The sequence below is a fragment of the Bombina bombina genome, chromosome 7, assembly GCF_027579735.1.
Source record: "Bombina bombina isolate aBomBom1 chromosome 7, aBomBom1.pri, whole genome shotgun sequence".
Lineage (NCBI taxonomy): Eukaryota > Metazoa > Chordata > Amphibia > Anura > Bombinatoridae > Bombina > Bombina bombina.
The window spans coordinates 600,058,861-600,080,917 of NC_069505.1; the positions used below are offsets into that span (position 1 = coordinate 600,058,861).

Here is a 22,057-nt window from a genome sequence, read left to right on the forward strand (position 1 = left end):
CAGATCTGCATCTTGTTGGTCATTATGTCCTAACTGGTTTTAGTGGTCATTATCCAACACACGAAGATGCGATCTCACATGACTGCAGACAACCAATGGTTTTAAGGTTTGGAATTTAAATTCATTAGGAAGTAACACATTAGAGTCTAGGATTAAGGCCAACCGGGCAAAACGCGTAAGACCGCTTGGTCTGCGGTATGTGTATTGTTGCTGAACTAGCCACATGTTTTTAAATGTATTTTTGAATAAACTATTTTGGACTTTTTACTAAGAAGCCTGCCTTTCTCTTTTTTGGCTGCATCTTGTTACCCCATAACTGTTAGGGGGAGAAATCCTCAAGGATTATGTGGATATTTCAGAAGAACATTTCTGTAGTAGCTTTTGTTTTATGTGATAATGCTAAATCATAAAGAACTAGATTACGAGTGGTGCGCTAACTTGCACAGGAAAGATAAAGAGTTTATTACGGCTCTTTGCGCTCATCAGAAATAGTGCGCATATTACAGGTTGAAAGCAAGTTACTTGAACGAGAAGACCCTTCTTATTTGGACATGCGTTTTCAAGCTTGGAATGCCCCTAGTGGCTATGGACACATATACATTACATCAGTGGATAGTATGAGTGGCTGCTGGTGTACACACATATACGTTACATCAGTGGATAGTATGACTGGCTGCTGGTGTACACACATATACGTTACATCAGTGGATATTATGATTGGGTGCTGGTGTACACACATATACATTACATCAGTGGATATTATGATTGGGTGCTGGTGTACACACATATACAATACATAAAGCTGAGATACGTACATACATGATCCTTCAATAGTAAAAATAATATAAGAAATGTTAGCAATACAAAATCTGTTTAACTAAAAAAAAGCAGAAAAATAGAATCATTTTATAGTTTATTTTCCCTATTTGTCTGATTTTTTAATTAATCTCAGAATCTGTTTCTGCACGAGGACCTACAGCTTCATCAGATATGTTCCTTCCTTTTTCTTGAGAACCATGAGATGGTTTATTAACCCTCTATGGCATTTTTGCTGTTTTACTACACATTGTTTTCTATAGACATGGAGGTTTTCAAATTGTTCCCCAGGCTTCCCTAACAGGCCAGATTTTCAGGATATCTGACCTAGAGCACAGGTGAAATAATCAGCTGATTAGTAAACATGGTTACTAACCTGCTCTCACCAAATCCTGAAAATCTGGCCTGTTAGGGAGGCTCTGGAAACCAGTGCTATAGACAGGTCCCACAAAGAACACACCACTCAATACATTTTATGATGAAAGAAATGACAAAAAAGGATAAGTGAAAAAATAAAGTAATACTCAGAGTATTAGTATTGAAAAAAAGTTATTAATTGTAGACATTGTAAATACACACATGGTGGAAACATAAATAAGCAAAAATATTCATAACAGTAACACCTTTACTTAGGGGATTTTTTTAAATTGCTTTGAGTTTCTTTTTAAAACGAACATATAAATGATATGCATATAAGATGCAATATACTTTTAAAGACAAACCTGTAAGGGCCTCACCCACACTCCTGAAAACATTCTCAAATACTTCTCCCTCTCTCACATATTTACATCATTTTGTTTTCAATTCTTTTACTTACAAATTTCTCTCTCCCTCTTTTCCTTATCAACAGTTGACAAACAAACAAACTGCATCTTATATGCCAAAACTACACAATATTTCATTATTAAAGTATATTTTCCCACTAATAATTAAATAATTTTTGTGGGGTTTTAATATCTGTTTTCTATGTCTCTTTAACTCCAGATTCAGATACAAAATCACACATACCTCTCAGTATTTGGTTAAAATAAAATTACCATCCTGTGACCTGTAGTTAATGTTAAAAAACAAAAACAAAGACATCTGTTGATTACAGGCACAGGAAAAGGTTCTATATCCAATGCCTGACACGTGTTGTTTGTGGTTGGATGATGTTAATTTAAAACCTTACATAGCCACAAAGGCGCACAAGATTTTTATCTGCCCCCCCTCCCCAACTACCCTAAACTGTATGACATTTATATCTGGAAAGGAAGCTCTGTTGTAGTACATGCAATGAGAATGAATTCAATATCAACCCATGAATGTGATGTTATAGTGATCTTTTAATAACTCTACATATCCCCATTCACAACACAACACGCCACCCAGGTAACTCAAGAATGATAATGTTGAAGAAGGGCCTATTCCTCCATTTGGTAACTAGCTTATCCTGTTATGCCTGTAAGGATCCAAAGTATTCATATGTGGGTCTGTATGTATATGTAACTTGCTAAATCACAGATATCTGTTGTTTATACAAAACGTGTTTCAAATCAGGTTAATGTTGGAGCTCTTATATGGGTCCTTTGATGCAAAGCAAGATGCGATTTACGGCTAAAACACTTCCCACATACAGAACACTGATAAGGTTTTTCTCCTGTGTGAATTCTGTAATGCCTGACAAGTTCTGATTTTGTAATAAAGCATTTTGAACAAACATTACATGCAAATGGTCTATCCCCCGTATGAATCCTTTGATGAATAAGAAGATGTGACTTCTGGCCAAAGCATTTTCCACACTCTGAACACATAAATGGCCTTTCTCCTTTATGAGTGTTTTGATGGGTCACCAGTTGAGATTTACGGCTAAAATATTTCCCACATTCAGAACACTCAAATAGTTTTTCTCCTGAGTGAACTGTTTGATGCACGGCAAGATGATATTTACGGATGAAATCTTTCCCGCATTCAGCACACGAAAACGGCTTTTCTCCCGTGTGTATCTTCTGATGGATCACGAGATGTGATTTCTGGCTAAAGCATTTCCCACATTCTGTACATGCGAAGGGTTTATCGCCGCTGTGACTCCTCTGATGTGCACGAAGCTGAACTTTGTCCCTAAAACATTTGTCGCATTCCGAACACGCAAAGGCTTTCTCTTCTAAGTGTATACTCTGGTGCCTGATCATGTTTCCGTTACAGCTAAAGGATTTACCACACTGATTGCACGTAAAAGGTTTTTGTCCTGTATGAAGAAACCGATGTCTTACGAGACTTGAATTACAGCTAAAATATTTCCCGCATTCAGGACACGGAAATGGTTTTTCTCCTGAGTGACTTCTTTGATGCACACGAAGATGCGTTTTTCTTGCAAAGAATTTCCCACATTCTAAACAAGGAATCGTCTTCTCTTCATTGTCAACTGTATATTTCTTTCTTGATCTTTTCTTCCTAATTTTCTGTACTTTTCTGTTTTTATCATAATTGTTAGCAGAAAAGTCTGTCTTTATATTTTCATGTTGGTCATTTATAGAAGATATTGTGGATTCTTTATGGCCGCCTGTTTTTTTCAACTTTTTTCCATTCAACTTAACCACTTTTACTCTAATGTGGTTTAGATTTTTAGAATTTTTGTTGGCCCTGTTGTCGACTACAAATTCTGCTGAATCATAGGAAACCCCATTTTTAACAGTACCACAGTTCAAAGAATCTATAAAAAAATATAGAGAATGAAGAAAGTCAATAATATTTTAACATTGTTTGATTAAAATGACCTAAACATTTATATACATGAAACTCAACATTCTTCTTTTATGATTCAGATAGAGCCTACTCTTTAAAAAATAAATAAATTCCAATTTAGTCCTATAATCAAATTTACAAATATCCTTTGTTGAATAGAACACCTAGGTAGGTAGTGTGCACTTGGGGAACCATACGGCAGCTATTTTGCAAACATATTTTTGAGAGTTTATACAATATAGAACATTGTTAAAGGGACAGTCAACACCAGAATTTTTGTTGTTTTAAAAGATAGATAATCCCTTTATTACCCATTCCCCAGTTTTGCATAACCAACACAGTTATAATTATACACATTTTACCTCTGTAATTACCTTGTATCTAAGCCTCAGCAGACTGCCCCCTAATTTCAGTTATTTTGACAGTCTTGCAGTTTAGCCAATCAGAGCTGTCTCCATGGTAAATTCACGTGCATGAGCTCAATGTTATCTATATGAAACACATGAACTAATGCCCTCTAGTGGTGAAAAACTATCAAAATGCATTTAGATTAGAGGCGGCCTTCAAGGTCTAAGAAATTAGCATATGAACCTCCTAGGTTCAACTAAGAATACTAAGACAACAAAGCAAAATTGGTGATAAAAGTAAATTGGAAAGTTGTTTAAAATTACATGCCCTATCTGAATCAAGAAAGATTTTTTTTGGACTAGACTGTCCCTTTAAAAGCATTCTTGCAAAACTGTTCCTATATAGTGCTCAAGACATGTGCATACTCATGAGCCTACCTACCTGATTTTCAATAAGGGTTACCAAGAGAATGAAGTAAACTGAATTTTTTTTTTAAATTGTATGCTGAATTATAAAAGAAAAAAATTGGGTTTCATGTCCCTTTAATCACAGCATTCCAAAATATCTGCATACTCAATAAAAGTATTTAAACTGTCTTTTTGTTAGCAAAATTGACACTGTTTTGCTATACAGGAGCAAACCCCTTGAAAAGCCTAACGTATGTTTATCTTATTTTCTTTAGTCTGACCGATAAGGAACAAATTTAAGTGAGCTCTTAAATTGATCTTTGTTTAGATTATCACAAAGTCAGAGTTCAGAATCCTGCAGAACAGACTCCAGGCTCTCAAGAGAAGAAAAAACGTAATGTTCAGAAAGTAAATTATAGGGAAAATTAATAATTTATTCTTGTAAAAGTGAAACACACTAAGATCTGTGCAAAGCCATATCCCAGTGTGTTGAATTTTCACAAGAATAAATGAGACTTCGGAAAGAGCCGAATCCCACGTGCGGCCACCGCCTTCCACATTCGGATCCTCACAAGCTATTATTAACCACTTAGATGCCACAGAAGGCTGCAACACACAAAAAAACTAAATCAACCATTCGTTATATACATACGCCATATGTATTTAACACTTTATATGTTAGAATAATATGAGGTAACTGCAGCTGGTCATGTCCTCATGAAGAAGATGTTCTGTTAATAGTTGTAACAGTGGCTGCGCTGAAGTGACCATATTTTATTAACCATTTACACGTTTTTATTTTTGACTATATGTTATACGTTACTCACCTTTTTTAGTCTCTATTGACGACAGCAGCTTGGTCTGATGGGAATTATTAACGTACGGTTCCTCCCCATGTTCTATCTTTGACACAACTGTAGGCATCATATTTACACAACCTGTACAAAAAGACGATGTTAGCTCCGTCATTGCTCTCATTGGTTGAACTTTCTAGTTACTTGATATATCAAATTTGCTTTGTTCTCATTGTATACTTTGTTGAAGACTTATCTATGTACGTATCCAGAGCACTACATGACAGGAAATAATGCTGCCCTCTAGTGCTCTTGCTAATGTATAACATTAGTACTACATGACAGGAAATAGTGCTGCCATCTAGTGCTCTTGCTAATGTATAACATTAGTACTACATGACAAGAAATAGTGCTGCCATCTAGTGCTCTTGCTAATGTATAACATTAGTACTACATGACAGGAAATAGTGCTGCCCTCTAGTGCTCTTGCTAATGTATAACATTAGCACTACATGACAGGAAATAGTGCTGCCCTCTAGTGCTCTTGCTAATGTATAACATTAGCACTACATGACAGGAAATAGTGCTGCCCTCTAGTGCTCTTGCTAATGTATAACATTAGCACTACATGACAGGAAATAGTGCTGCCATCTAGTGCTCTTGCTAATGTATAACATTAGTACTACATGACAGGAAATAGTGCTGCCCTCTAGTGCTCTTGCTAATGTATAACATTAGTACTACATGACAGGAAATAGTGCTGCCCTCTAGTGCTCTTGCTAATGTATAACATTAGTACTACATGACAGGAAATAGTGCTGCCCTCTAGTGCTCTTGCTAATGTATAACATTAGTACTACATGACAGGAAATAGTGCTGCCCTCTAGTGCTCTTGCTAATGTATAACATTAGTACTACATGACAGGAAATAGTGCTGCCCTCTAGTGCTCTTGCTAATGTATAACATTAGCACTACATGACAGGAAATAGTGCTGCCCTCTAGTGCTCTTGCTAATGTATAACATTAGCACTACATGACAGGAAATAGTGCTGCCCTCTAGTGCTCTTGCTAATGTATAACATTAGCACTACATGACAGGAAATAGTGCTGCCCTCTAGTGCTCTTGCTAATGTATAACATTAGTACTACATGACAGGAAATAGTGCTGCCCTCTAGTGCTCCTGCTAATGTACATTAGTACTACATGACAGGAAATAGTGCTGCCATCTAGTGCTCTTGCTAATGTATAACATTGTGTGTTCTAGAGATACCTAGGTAGCATCTGTAGCACTACATGACAGGTAATAGTGTTGTTATCTAGTGCTCTTGCTAATGTATAATAGTATGTGTTATAGAGATACCTAGGTAGTATCTGTAGCACTACATGACAAGTAATAGTGCTGCCCTCTAGTGCTCTTGCTAATGTATAATATTGTGTTATAGAGCTACCTAGGTAGTATCTGTAGCACTACATGACAAGTAATAGTGCTGCCCTCTAGTGCTCTTGCTAATGTATAATATTGTGTGTTATAGAGATACCTAGGTAGTATCTGTAGCACTACAAGACAGGTAATAGTGCTGTTATCTAGTGCTCTTGCTAATGTATAATATTGTGTGTTATAGAGATACCTAGGTAGTATCTATAGCACTACATGACAGGTAATAGTGCTGTTATCTAGTGCTCTTGCTAATGTATAATATTGTGTGTTATAGAGATACCTAGGTAGTATCTATAGCACTACATGACAGGTAATAGTGCTGTTATCTAGTGCTCTTGCTAATGTATAATACTGTGTGTTATAGAGATACCTAGGTAGTATCTGTAGCACTATATGACAGGTAATATTGCTGTTATCTAGTGCTCTTGCTAATGTATAATATTATGTGTTATAGAGATACCTAGGTAGTATCTGTAGCACTACATGACAGGTAATAGTGCTGTTATCTAGTGCTCTTGCTAATGTATAATATTATGTGTTATAGAGATACCTAGGTAGTATCTGTAGCACTACATGACAGGTAATAGTGCTGTTATCTAGTGCTCTTGCTAATGTATAATATTTTGTGTTATAGAGATACCTAAGTAGTATCTGTAGCACTACATGACAGGTAATAGTGCTGTTATCTAGTGCTCTTGCTAATGTATAATATTGTGTTATAGAGATACCTAGGTAGTATCTGTAGCACTACATGACAGGTAATAGTGCTGTTATCTAGTGCTCTTGCTAATGTATAATATTGTGTGTTATAGAGATACCTAGGTAGTATCTGTAGCACTACATGACAGGTAATAGTGCTGTTATCTAATGCTCTTGCTAATGTATAATATTGTGTGTTATAGAGATACCTAGGTAGTATATGTAGCACTACATGACAGGTAATAGTGCTGTTATCTAGTGCTCTTGCTAATGTATAATATTGTGTTATAGAGATACCTAGGTAGCATCTGTAGCACTACATGACAGGTAATAGTGCTGTTATCTAGTGCTCTTGCTAATGTATAATATTGTGTGTTATAGAGATACCTAGGTAGTATCTGTGGCTCTACATGACAGGTAATAGTGCTGTTATCTAGTGCTCTTGCTAATGTATAATATTATGTGTTATAGAGATACCTAGGTAGTATCTGTAGCACTGCATGACAGGTAATAGTGCTGTTATCTAGTGCTCTTGCTAATGTATAATATTGTGTGTTATAGAGATACCTAGGTAGTATCTGTAGCACTACATGACAGGTAATAGTGCTGATATCTAGTGCTCTTGCTAATGTATAATACTGTGTGTTTTAGAGATACCTAGGTAGTATCTATAGCACTACATGACAGGTAATAGTGCTGTTATCTAGTGCTCTTGCTAATGTATAATATTGTGTGTTATAGAGATACCTAGGTAGTATCTGTAGCACTACATGACAGGTAATAGTGCTGTTATCTAGTGCTCTTGCTAATGTATAATATTGTGTTTTATAGAGATACCTAGGTAGTAACTGTGTCACTACATGACAGGTAATAGTGCTGTTATCTAGTGTTCTTGCTAATGTATAATAGTGTTTGTTATAGAGATACCTAGGTAGCATCTGTAGCACTACATGACAGGTAATAGTGCTGTTATCTAGTGCTCTTGTTAATGTATAATATTATGTGTTATAGAGATACCTAGGTAGCATCTGAGTACTACATGACAGGTAATAGTGCTGTTATCTAGTGCTCTTGCTAATGTATAATATTGTGTTATAGAGATACCTAGGTAGTATCTGTAGCACTACATGAGAGGTAATAGTGCTGTTATCTAGTGCTCTTGCTAATGTATAATATTGTGTGTTATAGAGACACCTAGGTAGTATCTGTAGCACTACATGACAGGTAATAGTGCTGTTATTTAGTGCTCTTGCTAATGTATAATATTGTGTGTTATAGAGATACCTATAGGTAGAATATGTAGCACTACATGACAGGTAATAGTGCTGTTATCTAGTGCTCTTGCTAATGTATAATATTGTGTTATAGAGATACCTAGGTAGTATCTGTAGCACTACATGACAGGTAATAGTGCTGTTATCTAGTGCTCTTGCTAATGTATAATATTGTGTGTTATAGAGATACCTAGGTAGTATCTGTAGCACTACATGACAGGTAATAGTGCTGTTATCTAGTGCTCTTGCTAATGTATAATATTGTGTGTTATAGAGATACCTAGGTAGTATCTATAGCACTACATGACAGGTAATAGTGCTGTTATCTAGTGCTCTTGCTAATGTATAATATTGTGTTATAGAGATACCTAGGTAGTATCTGTAGCACTACATGACAGGTAATAGTGCTGTTATCTAGTGCTCTTGCTAATGTATAATATTATGTTATAGAGATACCTAGGTAGCATCTGTAGCACTACATGGCAGGTAATAGTGCTGTTATCTAGTGCTCTTGCTAATGTATAATATTGTGTGTTATAGAGATAACTAGGTAGCATCTGTGGCACTACATGACAGGTAATAGTGCTGTTATCTAGTGATCTTGCTAATGTATAATATTGTGTGTTATAGAGATACCTAGGTAGTATCTGTAGCACTACATGACAGGTAATAGTGCTGTTATCTAGTGCTCTTGCTAATGTATAATATTGTGTGTTATAGAGATACCTAGGTAGTATCTGTAGCACTACATGACAGGTAATAGTGCTGTTATCTAGTGCTCTTGCTAATGTATAATATTGTGTGTTATAGAGATACCTAGGTAGTATCTGTAGCACTACATGACAGGTAATAGTGCTGTTATCTAGTGCTCTTGCTAATGTATAATATTGTGTTATAGAGATACCTAGGTAGTATCTGTAGCACTACATGACAGGTAATAGTGCTGTTATCTAGTGCTCTTGCTAATGTATAATATTGTGTGTTATAGAGATACCTAGGTAGTATCTGTAGCACTACATGACAGGTAATAGTGCTGTTATCTAGTGCTCTTGCTAATGTATAATATTGTGTTATAGAGATACCTAGGTAGCATCTGTGGCACTACATGACAGGTAATAGTGCTGTTATCTAATGCTCTTGCTAATGTATAATATTATGTGTTATAGAGACACCTAGGTAGTATCTGTAGCACTATATGACAGGTAATATTGCTGTTATCTAGTGCTGTTGCTAATGTATAATATTTTGTGTTATAGAGATACCTAAGTAGTATCTGTAGCACTACATGACAGGTAATAGTGCTGTTATCTAGTGATCTTGCTAATGTATAATATTATGTGTTATAGAGATACCTAGGTAGTATCTGTAGCACTACATGACAGGTAATAGTGCTGTTATCTAGTGCTCTTGCTAATGTATAATATTGTGTGTTATAGAGATACCTAGGTAGTATCTGTAGCTCTACATGACAGGTAATAGTGCTGTTATCTAGTGCTCTTGCTAATGTATAATATTATGTGTTATAGAGATACCTAGGTAGTATCTGTAGCACTGCATGACAGGTAATAGTGCTGTTATCTAGTGCTCTTGCTAATGTATAATATTGTGTTATAGAGATACCTAGGTAGCATCTGTAGCACTACATGACCGGTAAAAGTGCTGTTATCTAGTGCTAATGTATAATATTGTGTGTTATAGAGATACCTAGGTAGTATCTGTAGCACTACATGACAGGAAATAGTGCTGCCCTCTAGTGCTCTTGCTAATGTATAACATTAGTACTACATGACAGGAAATAGTGCTGCCATCTAGTGCTCTTGCTGATGTATAACATTAGTACTACATGACAGGAAATAGTGCTGCCATCTAGTGCTCTTGCTAATGTATAACATTAGTACTACATGACAGGAAATAGTGCTGCCATCTAGTGCTCTTGCTAATGTATAACATTAGTACTACATGACAGGAAATAGTGCTGCCATCTAGTGCTCTTGCTGATGTATAACATTAGTACTACATGACAGGAAATAGTGCTGCCATCTAGTGCTCTTGCTAATGTATAACATTAGTACTACATGACAAGAAATAGTGCTGCCCTCTAGTGCTCTTGCTAATGTATAACATTAGCACTACATGACAAGAAATAGTGCTGCCCTCTAGTGCTCTTGCTAATGTATAACATTAGTACTACATGACAGGAAATAGTGCTGCCCTCTAGTGCTCTTGCTAATGTATAACATTAGTACTACATGACAGGAAATTGTGCTGCCATCTAGTGCTCTTGCTAATGTATAACATTATCACTACATGACAAGAAATAGTGCTGCTATCTAGTGCTCTTGCTAATGTATAACATTAGTACTACATGACAGGTAATATTGCTGCCATCTAGTGCTCTTGCTCATGTATAACATAAGTACTACATGACAGGAAATAGTGCTGCCCTCTAGTGCTCTTGCTAATGTATAACATTAATACTACATGACAGGAAATAGTGCTGCCCTCTAGCGCTCTTGCTAATGTATAACATTAATACTACATGACAGGAAATAGTGCTGCCCTCTAGTGCTCTTGTTAATGTATAACATTAGTACTACATGACAGGAAATAGTGCTGCCCTCTAGTGCTCTTGCTAATGTATAACATTAATACTACATGACAGGAAATAGTGCTGCCCTCTAGCGCTCTTGCTAATGTATAACATTAGTACTACATGACAGGAAATAGTGCTGCCCTCTAGTGCTCTTGCTAATGTATAACATTAGTACTACATGACAGGAAATAGTGCTGCCCTCTAGTGCTCTTGCTAATGTATAACAGTACTACATGACAGGAAATAGTGCTGCCATCTAGTGCTCTTGCAAATGGATAACATTAGTACTACATGACAGGAAATAGTGCTACCATCTAGTGCTCTTGCTAATGTATAACATTAGTACTACATGACAGGAAATAGTGCTGCCCTCTAGTGCTCTTGCAAATGGATAACATTCTTGCAAAACTGCTGCCATAAAGTGCTCCAGAAATGGGCCAGCTCCTGAGCTTACGTTGCTGCTTTTCAACAAAAGATACAGAGAGAATGAAGACAAGTTGATAATAGAAGTAAATTAGAAAGTTGTTTAAAATCATTGCTCTATCTGAATCGTGAAAGAATAATTTTGAGTTTCATGTCCCTTTAACTAAGAGATCGCTGTAACACATTTGTTCCACTCTGTATCATATAAAAACTGCACTTAAATATAATATTAAATCAACTTGCTTTGACTACATATTTCTTGGTTCAGTAAATGTCAGCCCTTTGAAAAGCCGGTGAAACGCGTATTAATTAGTTTTTATGTGTTTAGCTTTTCCTATGGTATGATACATGTAAATAAGAGAGGTTTTAGAGCGCAGAAAGCAACACTTATAATGTATTATAAGTGGTTCTAAAAATTAAAAGGCACCAAAAGTACAACTCTTGAACAGCCTGATGGAATCTGTGTTCTTTGTCTCTTTTACTGTTACAGTTAGGGAGAGATGTAAATTAGCTTGTGTGCTGCGATAACCAATCACTGTGTAGAGTGTTGTGTGCTCAAATGTCCCTCTATGTAAGTATGGTAGAGAAACTCAAGACTTTCTAGGATACGCAAAACTTTTCACCGCTCCACTTATAATCTACCCGAAAGATTATTGTTGTTGACAGCATTTTTTTATGTCTTTACTTGTCTTTACGGGCTATTAAAGTTTAGCCACCAATAAGCAAGTGCTGCCCAGGTCCTAAAACAAAAATGTGCTGGCTCCTACGCTTAAATTCCTGCTTTTTAAATAAAGATACCAAGGTAACTAAGAAAAATTGAAAATAGAAGTAAATTAGAAAGTTGCTTATTAGATAAAGTCTGAATCATGAAAGAAAACATTCGGGTTTAATATCCCTTTAAAGGGACAGTCAACTCCAAAATAGTTATTGTTTAAATAGATAGATAATCCCTTTATTACCCATTCCCCAGTTTTGCACAACCAACACATTTATATTAATATACTTTTTACCTCTGTGATTACCTTGTATCTAAGCCTCTGCAGACTGCCCCTTATCTCAGTTATAATAATATAATTTTTACCTCTGTGATTACCTTGTATCTAAGCCTCTTCAGACAGCTCCTTATCTCAGTTATATTAATAAACTTTTTACCTCTGTGATTACCTTGTATCTAAGCCTCTGAAGACTGATCCTTATCTCAGTTATATTAATATACTTTTTACCTCTGTGATTACCTTGTATCTAATCCTCTGCAGACTGCTCCTTATCTCAGTTATATTAATATACTTTTTACCTCTGTGATTACCTTGTATCTAATCCTCTGCAGACTGCCCCCTTATCACATGACGTTTTATTTATTATCTATTGACTTACTTTTTAGCCAATTAGTGCTGTGTCCTGCACAACTCCACAGGAGAGAGCACAATGTTATCTATATGGCCCACATGATCTAGTAGTCTCCTGTTGTGAAAAGCAAATAAAAAAGCATGTAATAAGAGGCTGTCTGTAGTGGCAGAAATTTAGAGGTTTAAATGTTATAAAGTATATTTTTTTTTTATTATTATTTAAAAAAGATCAGGATTTACAGTTTATGAATTATAAAATGATATATCAAGTACAGTATTTATATATCACTTATATATCTCTCACAATAGTGGAAGATACAAAATAAAATGACCAACAAAAGCAAAAGCTCAAAAATAAGAAACAGAAAAACAAGACGAAAAACGGACGCAAAAAATTGCGTCAATATCTAGTATTCTCCCATAATAAATGTAATCAAGTTTTTATCGAGATCTTTACAAAACTGGGCCTGATCTAACCATCTAACAAATGGTTTCCATTTTTCTTTAAACATTCTATTATTTCCTACTTTATTATAATAAAGATCAGATCTCTCTAGAATTAATTGATGGGTCAAATTATATTTAAGATGTTTTATAGTAGGTGCTTTCTTATCTATCCATAACTTGAAAATGCTTTTTCTTGCCAATATTATTGTAGTAATGATTAGTGTATTTAGGTTTGTTCCAAACTCCAATTTATCTAGAAAGACTATACTCAAACAGTCTAGAATAATCTTTGTATTACAAAGTTTGGATAAGAAGCACAAAGTCTTAGCCCAAAATTGGTAAATCATAGGGCAGGCCCAGATATAATAAAGAAAATCTGGATCTATGATTGAACATTTAGGACATCTTATCTCTATATGGAGACTCTTCTAGGTAGAAGATAATCTTGACTTATGATTCTAAATTGAGATTCTCTATAATCAGCGGATATAGTGGTTTTCTCTACTAATTTTAAACTATTGCAAATGATTTGTTCTATCTTGCAGCCATTTAGTAATAAATTTACCCATTTCCCTAGCTACTAATTTCTGTATAATAACTTTATAAATATCTGATAATTTAATCTTCCGTTTCTTTGCCAGATTAAAAAGATCCTGAATAGGGGAGGTCGCCCACGCTTCTAGACTTACTCTACTAAGGGAATTAATGTAATACAATACCTGATGTAATAAAACTCCTGAGAAGAGGGAATATCATATCGAAGCAATCTATCTAAATGTTTGGATTTTATTGTTTTTACTTTCATAACATTGATGGCGTTATCTATCTTTTTACACAATAACAATTTTGGTGTAGATTGTTCCTTTAAGGCAGTGTTTTTCAACCAGTGTGCCGTGAGAGATCCTCAGGTGTGCCACGGCAGACTGACAACAGTGTGACATATTTTTTAAACTTTTCTTGTTTTTTACTCCCAGTGCAGGGGTAGTTTGTAGGAGGCATGGCATAACAGCACAATACATACAGTATGTGTGTGTTTGTGTGTATGTGTATATATATATGCTGTATTAGGCTACAATGTGTGATTTTTTTAAAATTTTGGGATGGTGGTGTGCCACAGGATTTTTTAATGTAAAAAAGTGTGCCACGGCAAAAAAAAGGTTAAAAATCACTGCTTTAAGGTACTCAAAAAAGAATTGTAGACCGGTCTCTAACAGATACTAAACTTCCAACTGTTACAGGAACATATGAAATTATAATATAAAATGTATCATTATGTGCAATAAAACAACTTTACAACCTACTTGCATTATTTATTTTGTTCTCATTCCATGTAATTTAGCTCTGAAAATGTTGAGTTTTCCAATTCTGGGAATTGAAAATGCACACTACAGATTTTACAAGCCTAACTCTGCCACATATCTGTCACGTACTGTCTTCAGCAGATATTGACAGAAACAACTGCACTGATTTGCTTTTCATTAACCATAATGACCATAGCTAGCCTTGTATACCCTAGTTCCGATTGGCTCCTCCAAATAAGGTAAGGAAGGGTTGGCTGAAAGATAATTGCAGTAAATACAGTTCTAGTTTGTTCTGAAAATGTTTACACTTGGCTGATAAGTTATTCTATAACAATGTAACAGAAATCCTTTGAAACTTCTACTAAAAAAACAAAACAAATACAGACTAGACGCGTATTGTTATTACAATATCTCAGTACATGGGGCAGATTTATTATTGTGTGGTTAGGGACCCTGTCTGCCAGAGATCACAGTGAGACGTAATTGCTCCCCATATTAATCACTGCACAGTACAGTGCCGCCCCCCTGCTCTTGCTCAACCAACTGCAAGACAGCAGGGCTTGTCAATCACCCAGGTCGGATCAGACCGGGGGATATTAATTCGCCAACACAGTGTTTAGGAAGCAGCGATTTAAACCTCAGCTTTATAAATATGGAGGCACCCCCACCTTGATAAATCTCCCCCTTAATACGGATTCATAATTTTGAGCTTCAATATTTGAGAACCAATATTCACAACTTAAATTTCCAAATAAAAGGGACAGTAAAGTAAAAAATTAAACTGCGATGATTCAGATAGAGCATTCAATTTTAAACATTTTTTCAATTCACTTCTATTATCTAATTTGCCTTGTTCTCTTGGTATCCTTTATTGAAACGCATACTTAGGTAGTCTCAGAAGAAGCAATGCAGTACTAGAAGATATCTGCTGATTAGTGGCTGCACTTATATGCCTCTTGTCGTTGGCTAATCAGATGTGTTCAGCTAGCTCCCAGTAGTGCATTACTGCTTCTTCAACAAAGGATACCAAGAGAATGAAGCAAAACAGATAATAAAAGTAAATTGGAAAGTTGGTTAAAATGGTAAGCTCTGTTGGAATCATAAAAGTTTTATTTTGGGTTTAATGTCCCTTTAAGAGAAAACATTTGACAGTAGAGTGTCCCTTTAACCTAAAATCTTTCTTACCTAGAGACCTAAGGGAATTATAATTATCCATCATCACGTCCTTGTAAAGATTTTTTTGATCGTCTTCTAAATATTCCCATTCTTCCTTAGAAAAGTAAACAGCAACTTCATCAAACTTAGGTTGTCCCTTAAAAAAGAAAATTGTTCCATTACTGTATCGCAGCAAAACTCAAAACAATTCTATCACCCCGTATGAAAGAGACCAAATTAAACATTATTGTGTTTGCATGAAAATTGTTAAAGTTGTGTCAAGTTTGAAATTAAACAGGAAGTAGATGTTTGTGCACACTTGTCTATGGTATAGAATTCTAACTGGCAGATACGCACAACTCTGTGCGCTATTGGTTCAAAAAGGTCAAAAAGTATCTTCACCACCCCCTTCCCGGAAAAAAAATACATATTGAAATGCAACTAATAAATATGCGTTCAGTGTCCCTTTAATGTAAGAATTTTGAGAACATTTAAATCTCTATGTCTAATACAACTATCAGATCATAAGAACACCAATGACCCCCTCCAAATTGCGAACACCTTTGCTGACTTTTATCACAATCTCTACAATCTCCCTATACATCAAGGTAGGGTTGATAGATCCGCAAAATTAGATACTTTTTTAACTGCAAACCCCCTCCCAACAATCACTGAGGAAGAGAAATCTAGTCTAAACGCCCCGATCTCCGAGACAGAGATAAAATATACCATCAAAAACTTAAAGACTTCTAAAACACCTGGTCCGGATGGTTACTCCGGAATTTTTTACAAATTATTTTCAGATGAACTAGCCCCTCTGTTGGCCCAGGTATTTAACTCCATAATGCAAAAAAAGGAAATTCCCAATGAGATGCTAACGGCTAGAATAGCAGTCATCCCTAAGCCGGGTAAAAACAAGCTTCATTGCCAGAATTACAGACCTATATCGCTAATAAATCAAGATTTGAAGATATTTACAAAAATTCTGGCAAACAGACTAAACCCTATCCTTGAAAGAGTAATCCATCCGGACCAAGTAGGTTTTATCAGAGGTAGGGAAGCACCGGACAACACTCGTAAAATAATTGACTTGATCAATTTTGCCACTACTGAAAAGACGCCTTCTCTGTTCCTCTCCTTGGACGCAGAGAAGGCGTTCGACAGAATTAACTGGGAGTATATGTTCGCAGTATTAGAGAAAACAGGCATCTCGGGTGCCTTCCTCGATGCCCTGACCACACTCTACTCTCACCCGTCAGCTTTTGTAAAACTGTCAGGATATCAATCCAAAACGATACCAATTAGGAACGGAACGAGACAAGGGTGCCCCTTATCCCCTTTATTATTCGCCCTCTGTATTGAACCATTAGCCATTCAAATTAGAAAAGACCCGAATATATCTGGACTTCAAATAGGGGGCAAGGAATATAAGATTTCATTATTTGCGGATGATATCATACTATCACTAACAAAACCCCTCCTATCTCTCCCCCCCTTATACTCGATGCTCCAACAATATGGTATTTTATCTGGTTATAAAATAAATAGGGATAAATGCGAAGCTCTCAGAATAAATCTACCCCGACACACTAAAAAACTATTAGAAATTAACTTCTCCTTCACTTGGGCCCATAAGAAGCTTAAATATCTAGGTATTAATCTTACAACTGACATTTTTTCGCTATACCAAGCGAACTATCTCCCAATGTTTGCCCATATAAGACATTTAATATCGAAATGGCTGAAACTTAAAATTTCTTTTTATGGTAGAATCATATCCACAAAAATGACTTTACTACCAAAGCTCCTATATTTATTCCGGTCCCTACCAATTTCCATCCCCATAGCCGAGCTCAATGCACTCCAAAGAGATATTCTGCGCTTTGTTTGGCAGGGAAAACACCCTAGGATAAACAAAAAAATCATGAGTACACACAGGAAGGATGGTGGGCTAGGCCTCCCGCATTTAGTATCTTACTATTACTCAGCTCGGATGGCCCAAACCATACATTGGTTTAGCAATACGAAACAACCCCTGTGGAAACAGATAGAATCACAGATAGCCAACACTGACCAGATATATAGACTACTTTGGTTTCCCAAAAAAAATAGCCATCCTTTACTAAATAAATATGTAGCGCTGTCCCACACTATTTTCCTTTGGAACAAACTAACCGCCAAATTCCCCTTACTACAAGACAAATCAAAACTTACACCTCTAGTATTACCACAAACCACAATAGATTCCCACATACAGACCAAATGGGCTAACAAAGGACTGTATAGAATTGCAGACGTATATGTTGAGGGAGGTTTTCTCTCTTTTGAACAATATAGAGATATTGACCCAACTGACAAAAATATATGGTACCATTACTTACAATTAAAATCAAGAACTCATGCAGTAACTGAACTTTCCAAACTACCATTGAATACAACTTTCGAATCTCTATGCCTAGCTAAAGACCCGGTGCACAGAACAATCTCGACACTATATCTTATATTCATCGGTAAATCTAGAGAGGCGAAACCCTCGCAAATTCTAAAATGGGAACAAGACCTTAATAAGACCTGGCCCTTGGAGACTTGGCTAACTAATTTAGACAGAGGCCTCTCCTTCTCATACAATGCTATGTTGAAAGAGAATTTTCTCAAGGTAGCATTTAAATGGTATATATATCCTACTAGGTTCGGTGGATCAGAAGGACCTTCCCTGAATCTCTGCTACAGAGGATGTAATGTAAGGGGGACGTACATACATATGTGGTGGGAATGTGACAGAGCGAAAGAAATTTGGGAACACACCTCAACATTTCTTAGCGATCTCTTCCATAAACATATACAACTGACTCCAGAACAGGCCCTACTACACTTCCCGATTCCCAATATCTTAAGACAACACCAAAAACTAGTTATGACCATTTGCACGGTGGTTAGAGTTTGCATAGCACAATATTGGAAATCCACCCCACCTAACTTCACCTTCATCATTAAAAAAATAATACATCATTATGAAATGGCTAGCTTAGCTGCTGAGAACCTACACACCAAAGACAAATTTATCATACAGTGGGAGCCATTCATTATGTACCACGAAGCTAGAACACAGAGAAACATAGAGAATCAATAAATTCTACCAATGCACTGTATTACACTTTAGAGAGAGCCGGGACCAGCCGCCCACCCGATCAATCGGCCGAGTGGTGACGGATGACTTTATACTACCCTCCTGTGGGTAGACCTCGATTCTGTTGATCCTGTTAATATTTAACATGTATTTAAAAATTTCAGATCCTTTTACGAAATAAGATGTTACATATTGGTATAATAAGCTATACAATGATCTCAAATCAACATGGGTAAGAGATTGATGCCATTAATATCTTGCTGAATGTTTACTTTATGTCTAATTAATCTGATTGTACATGCCGAAATTTGTTATGTATAACCTGTTATGAAAAACCTAATAAAACTTTTTTCAAAATAAATCTCTATGTCTAATTTACTGACAACAACTTTAAATCTCACATTAGGCTGACAAGACAATGAAATAAACTATGACAATGTTAGAGAAAAACTGTACACAAAGCTTTCTACCATTTATATAAAAGAGCATTATTTACATACGCTTGATATGTATCTGTGATAAAATATGAACTAAAAGCTAAATGTAAACTAAAATACCAGTATCAGGTGTGCGCTTCCTATTGATGCTCATTGCCTGAGAAAGAGTTTCTTCTAATGAACCCATCACCCCTGTACCCTAAACCTAATCCCTTACCCTAAGACTAAAACTAACCCCTGTATACAACCTTAAAGTGAATGTCAACTTTCAAGAATGAGTCCCCGTTTTTTTTTTAAATACTATTAAAAACAGGGTCACTTTCATTCATGCACCCGTTTTGTTAAAATACTTACCTTTTCTTCTTGAAGCCGGAGAAGCGATTCCTCCTCCTGACGCTCGTCACTTCATATGTCAGCAATGATGAATCCGGCTTCCTCCAATCAAGGCGTTGCCTCAGGCAATGATTCCCCTAGGGGGGAAGGCGTGATTTGTGGATGCCATATTCGTCATTGCTGACATAAGAAGTGACGAGCAGCAGGAGGGGGAATCGCTTCTCCAGCTTCAAGAAGAAAAGGTAAGAATTTTAACAAAACTGGTGCAATGTAAACTTTCATGAATGAAAGTGACCCTGTTTTTAATAGTATTTTCAAAAAAATCGGGCACTCATTCTTGAGAGTTAACATTCACTTTAATTCATTACCCTACGCCTAAACCTAACTCTAACCCTAATTCCTTACCCTAAATCTAAACATAACCCTAAACCTAACTCTAACCCTAATTCCTTACCCTAAGCCTAGACCTAACCCTAAATCTAACGATAACCGAATTCCTAACTCTAATTCCTTAGTCTAAGCCTAAACCTAACCCTTATTCCCTACCGTAACCATAAATCCTTACCTTGACCCTAACTTTAACCCTAATTCCTTACCCTAATCCTAGCCCTAACTCTCACCCAAACCCTAGCCCTAACTCTAACTCTGACCCCAGCTCCTAACCCTAGTCCTAGCCCTAATGAACCCATCACCCCTGTCTCCAGTCCTAATTCCTTACCCTAACCCTCTTCTAATGAACCCATCACCCCTGTCCCCAACCCTAATTTCTTACCCTAATCCTTACTCCTTACCCTAAACCTAGCCCTAACTCTCACCTGAACCCTAGCCATAACTCTAACCCTAATTCCTTACCCTAATCCTAGCCCTAACTCTCACCTGAACCCTAACTCTAGCCCTAACCCTAACTCTTATCAGAACCCTAACCCTAACCCAACCCTTTCTTACCCTAACCCTAGTCCTAACTCTCAGTCGAACCCTAGCCATAACTCTAACCCTAATTCCTTACCCTAATCCTAGCCCTAACTCTTACCTGAACCATAGCCCTAACTCTAGCCCTAACTCTGACCCCAGCTCCTAACCCTAGTCCTAGCCCCTGTCCCCAACCCTAATTCCTTACCCTAACCCTCTTCTAATGAACTCATAACCCCTGTACACAGTCCTAATTCCTTACCCTAACCCTCTTCTAATGAACCCATAACCCCTGTACACAGTCCTAATTCCTTACCATAACCCTAATCATCTTCTAATAAACAAATCATCTCAGAACAGTTTTAATAAAAATTACAATTACATTATAAATTCTCTTACCCCGTCAGGTGAACTGCAGATCTCTGCTATGTCATCAGCCATCATTGTGCCGCTTGGAATCTATACAGGTTGTAAATACATACGAAAAACATATTCATAGACAAAACATGTTGTCATTATTATTTTACTGTGATTAATATGATGCAGGTAACATAGATAGATAAGAACCAAGTCTAACCATGTTACATATTGTTTTCTTAGGATAGCCTTATGCATGTCCCAGGTATATTTTTATTATTTTATTATTATACAGCCCTTGTGTTTACCGCCTCTATTGGAACTTTATTCCATTATTCCATGGATCCATAGGGATTAAACACCTAATTAAAGTCAGCTCCACAGCAGCACTACTGGAAGCTAGCTGAACACATCTGGAGAGCCAAAGACAAGAGATAAATATGTGCAGCCACTAAACACCAGCTAGCTCCCTGTAGTGCTTTGCTGATCCGGAACGGACTTAAAAGGGATATGAAACACAATTTTTTTTTTCCATGATTCAGATAGAGCAGCAATTTAAAAACAAAAATTCTAATTTACTTCTATTATCAATATTCTTTGTTCTCTTAGTATCTTTTGTATACACACATATATATATATATATATATATATATATATAAAATCTATATCACACACACACACATACTGTTATATTATGTACAGTATATAAATATATATACACATTTATTTTTATATATATATATATCATATACACAGATACATAATTATATATATTTATAATCTATATCACACACACATATATATATATTATGACCCCAAGACTTGGTGTGTGCTGTATGATGAGAAATAAAATGAATGTATGTATGTAATTTTAGACACACATATAATCTTATATATCCCCCTCCCCACATAAAGAAACCAACAGACAAAGCATTACTCTGAACCTACAGCCCTCTCCCCACTGTACACAGGTCCTTGACAAGACCCATACAAACCCTAAGTATATTTATCCCTACCTACATCACACACATATGCAGCTATAACAATTACCTGTGTTCAGCAATATACACTCACTTCCGGTCCTGAAACAAATCACTTCCCTCGCAGGTCGCCATATTTAATTTGGG

The 22,057-nt window shown here is 36.2% G+C and overlaps 1 protein-coding gene across 1 annotated transcript; it reads right to left on the bottom strand.

Annotated features, from left to right (window-relative positions):
• Nucleotides 1–2,192: 2,192 nt before the first annotated feature.
• LOC128667203 (zinc finger protein OZF-like) lies at nucleotides 2,193–21,385 on the bottom strand. The gene is made up of 4 exons (XM_053722138.1): nucleotides 20,973–21,385; nucleotides 15,798–15,924; nucleotides 5,123–5,233; nucleotides 2,193–3,508 (listed from the first exon to the last, which is right to left on the bottom strand). Exons 1-4 carry the CDS (start codon nucleotides 21,015–21,017, stop codon nucleotides 2,352–2,354), a joined length of 1,440 nt encoding a protein of 479 aa, XP_053578113.1. The 5' UTR covers nucleotides 21,018–21,385; the 3' UTR covers nucleotides 2,193–2,351.
• Nucleotides 21,386–22,057: the final 672 nt, after the last annotated feature.

Excerpts from the sequence above, each read along its gene's own strand:
- LOC128667203 (XM_053722138.1), bottom strand. The coding sequence starts at position 21,017 with ATGATGGCTGATGACATAGCAGAGATCTGCAGTTCACCTGACGGG. Across the intron at positions 15,925-20,972 it reads TCTGCAGTTCACCTGACGGG|GGACAACCTAAGTTTGATGA; the intron begins GTAAGAGAATTT and ends TTCTTTTTTAAG. Across the intron at positions 3,509-5,122 it reads GTCAATAGAGACTAAAAAAG|ATTCTTTGAACTGTGGTACT; the intron begins GTGAGTAACGTA and ends ATTTTTTTATAG.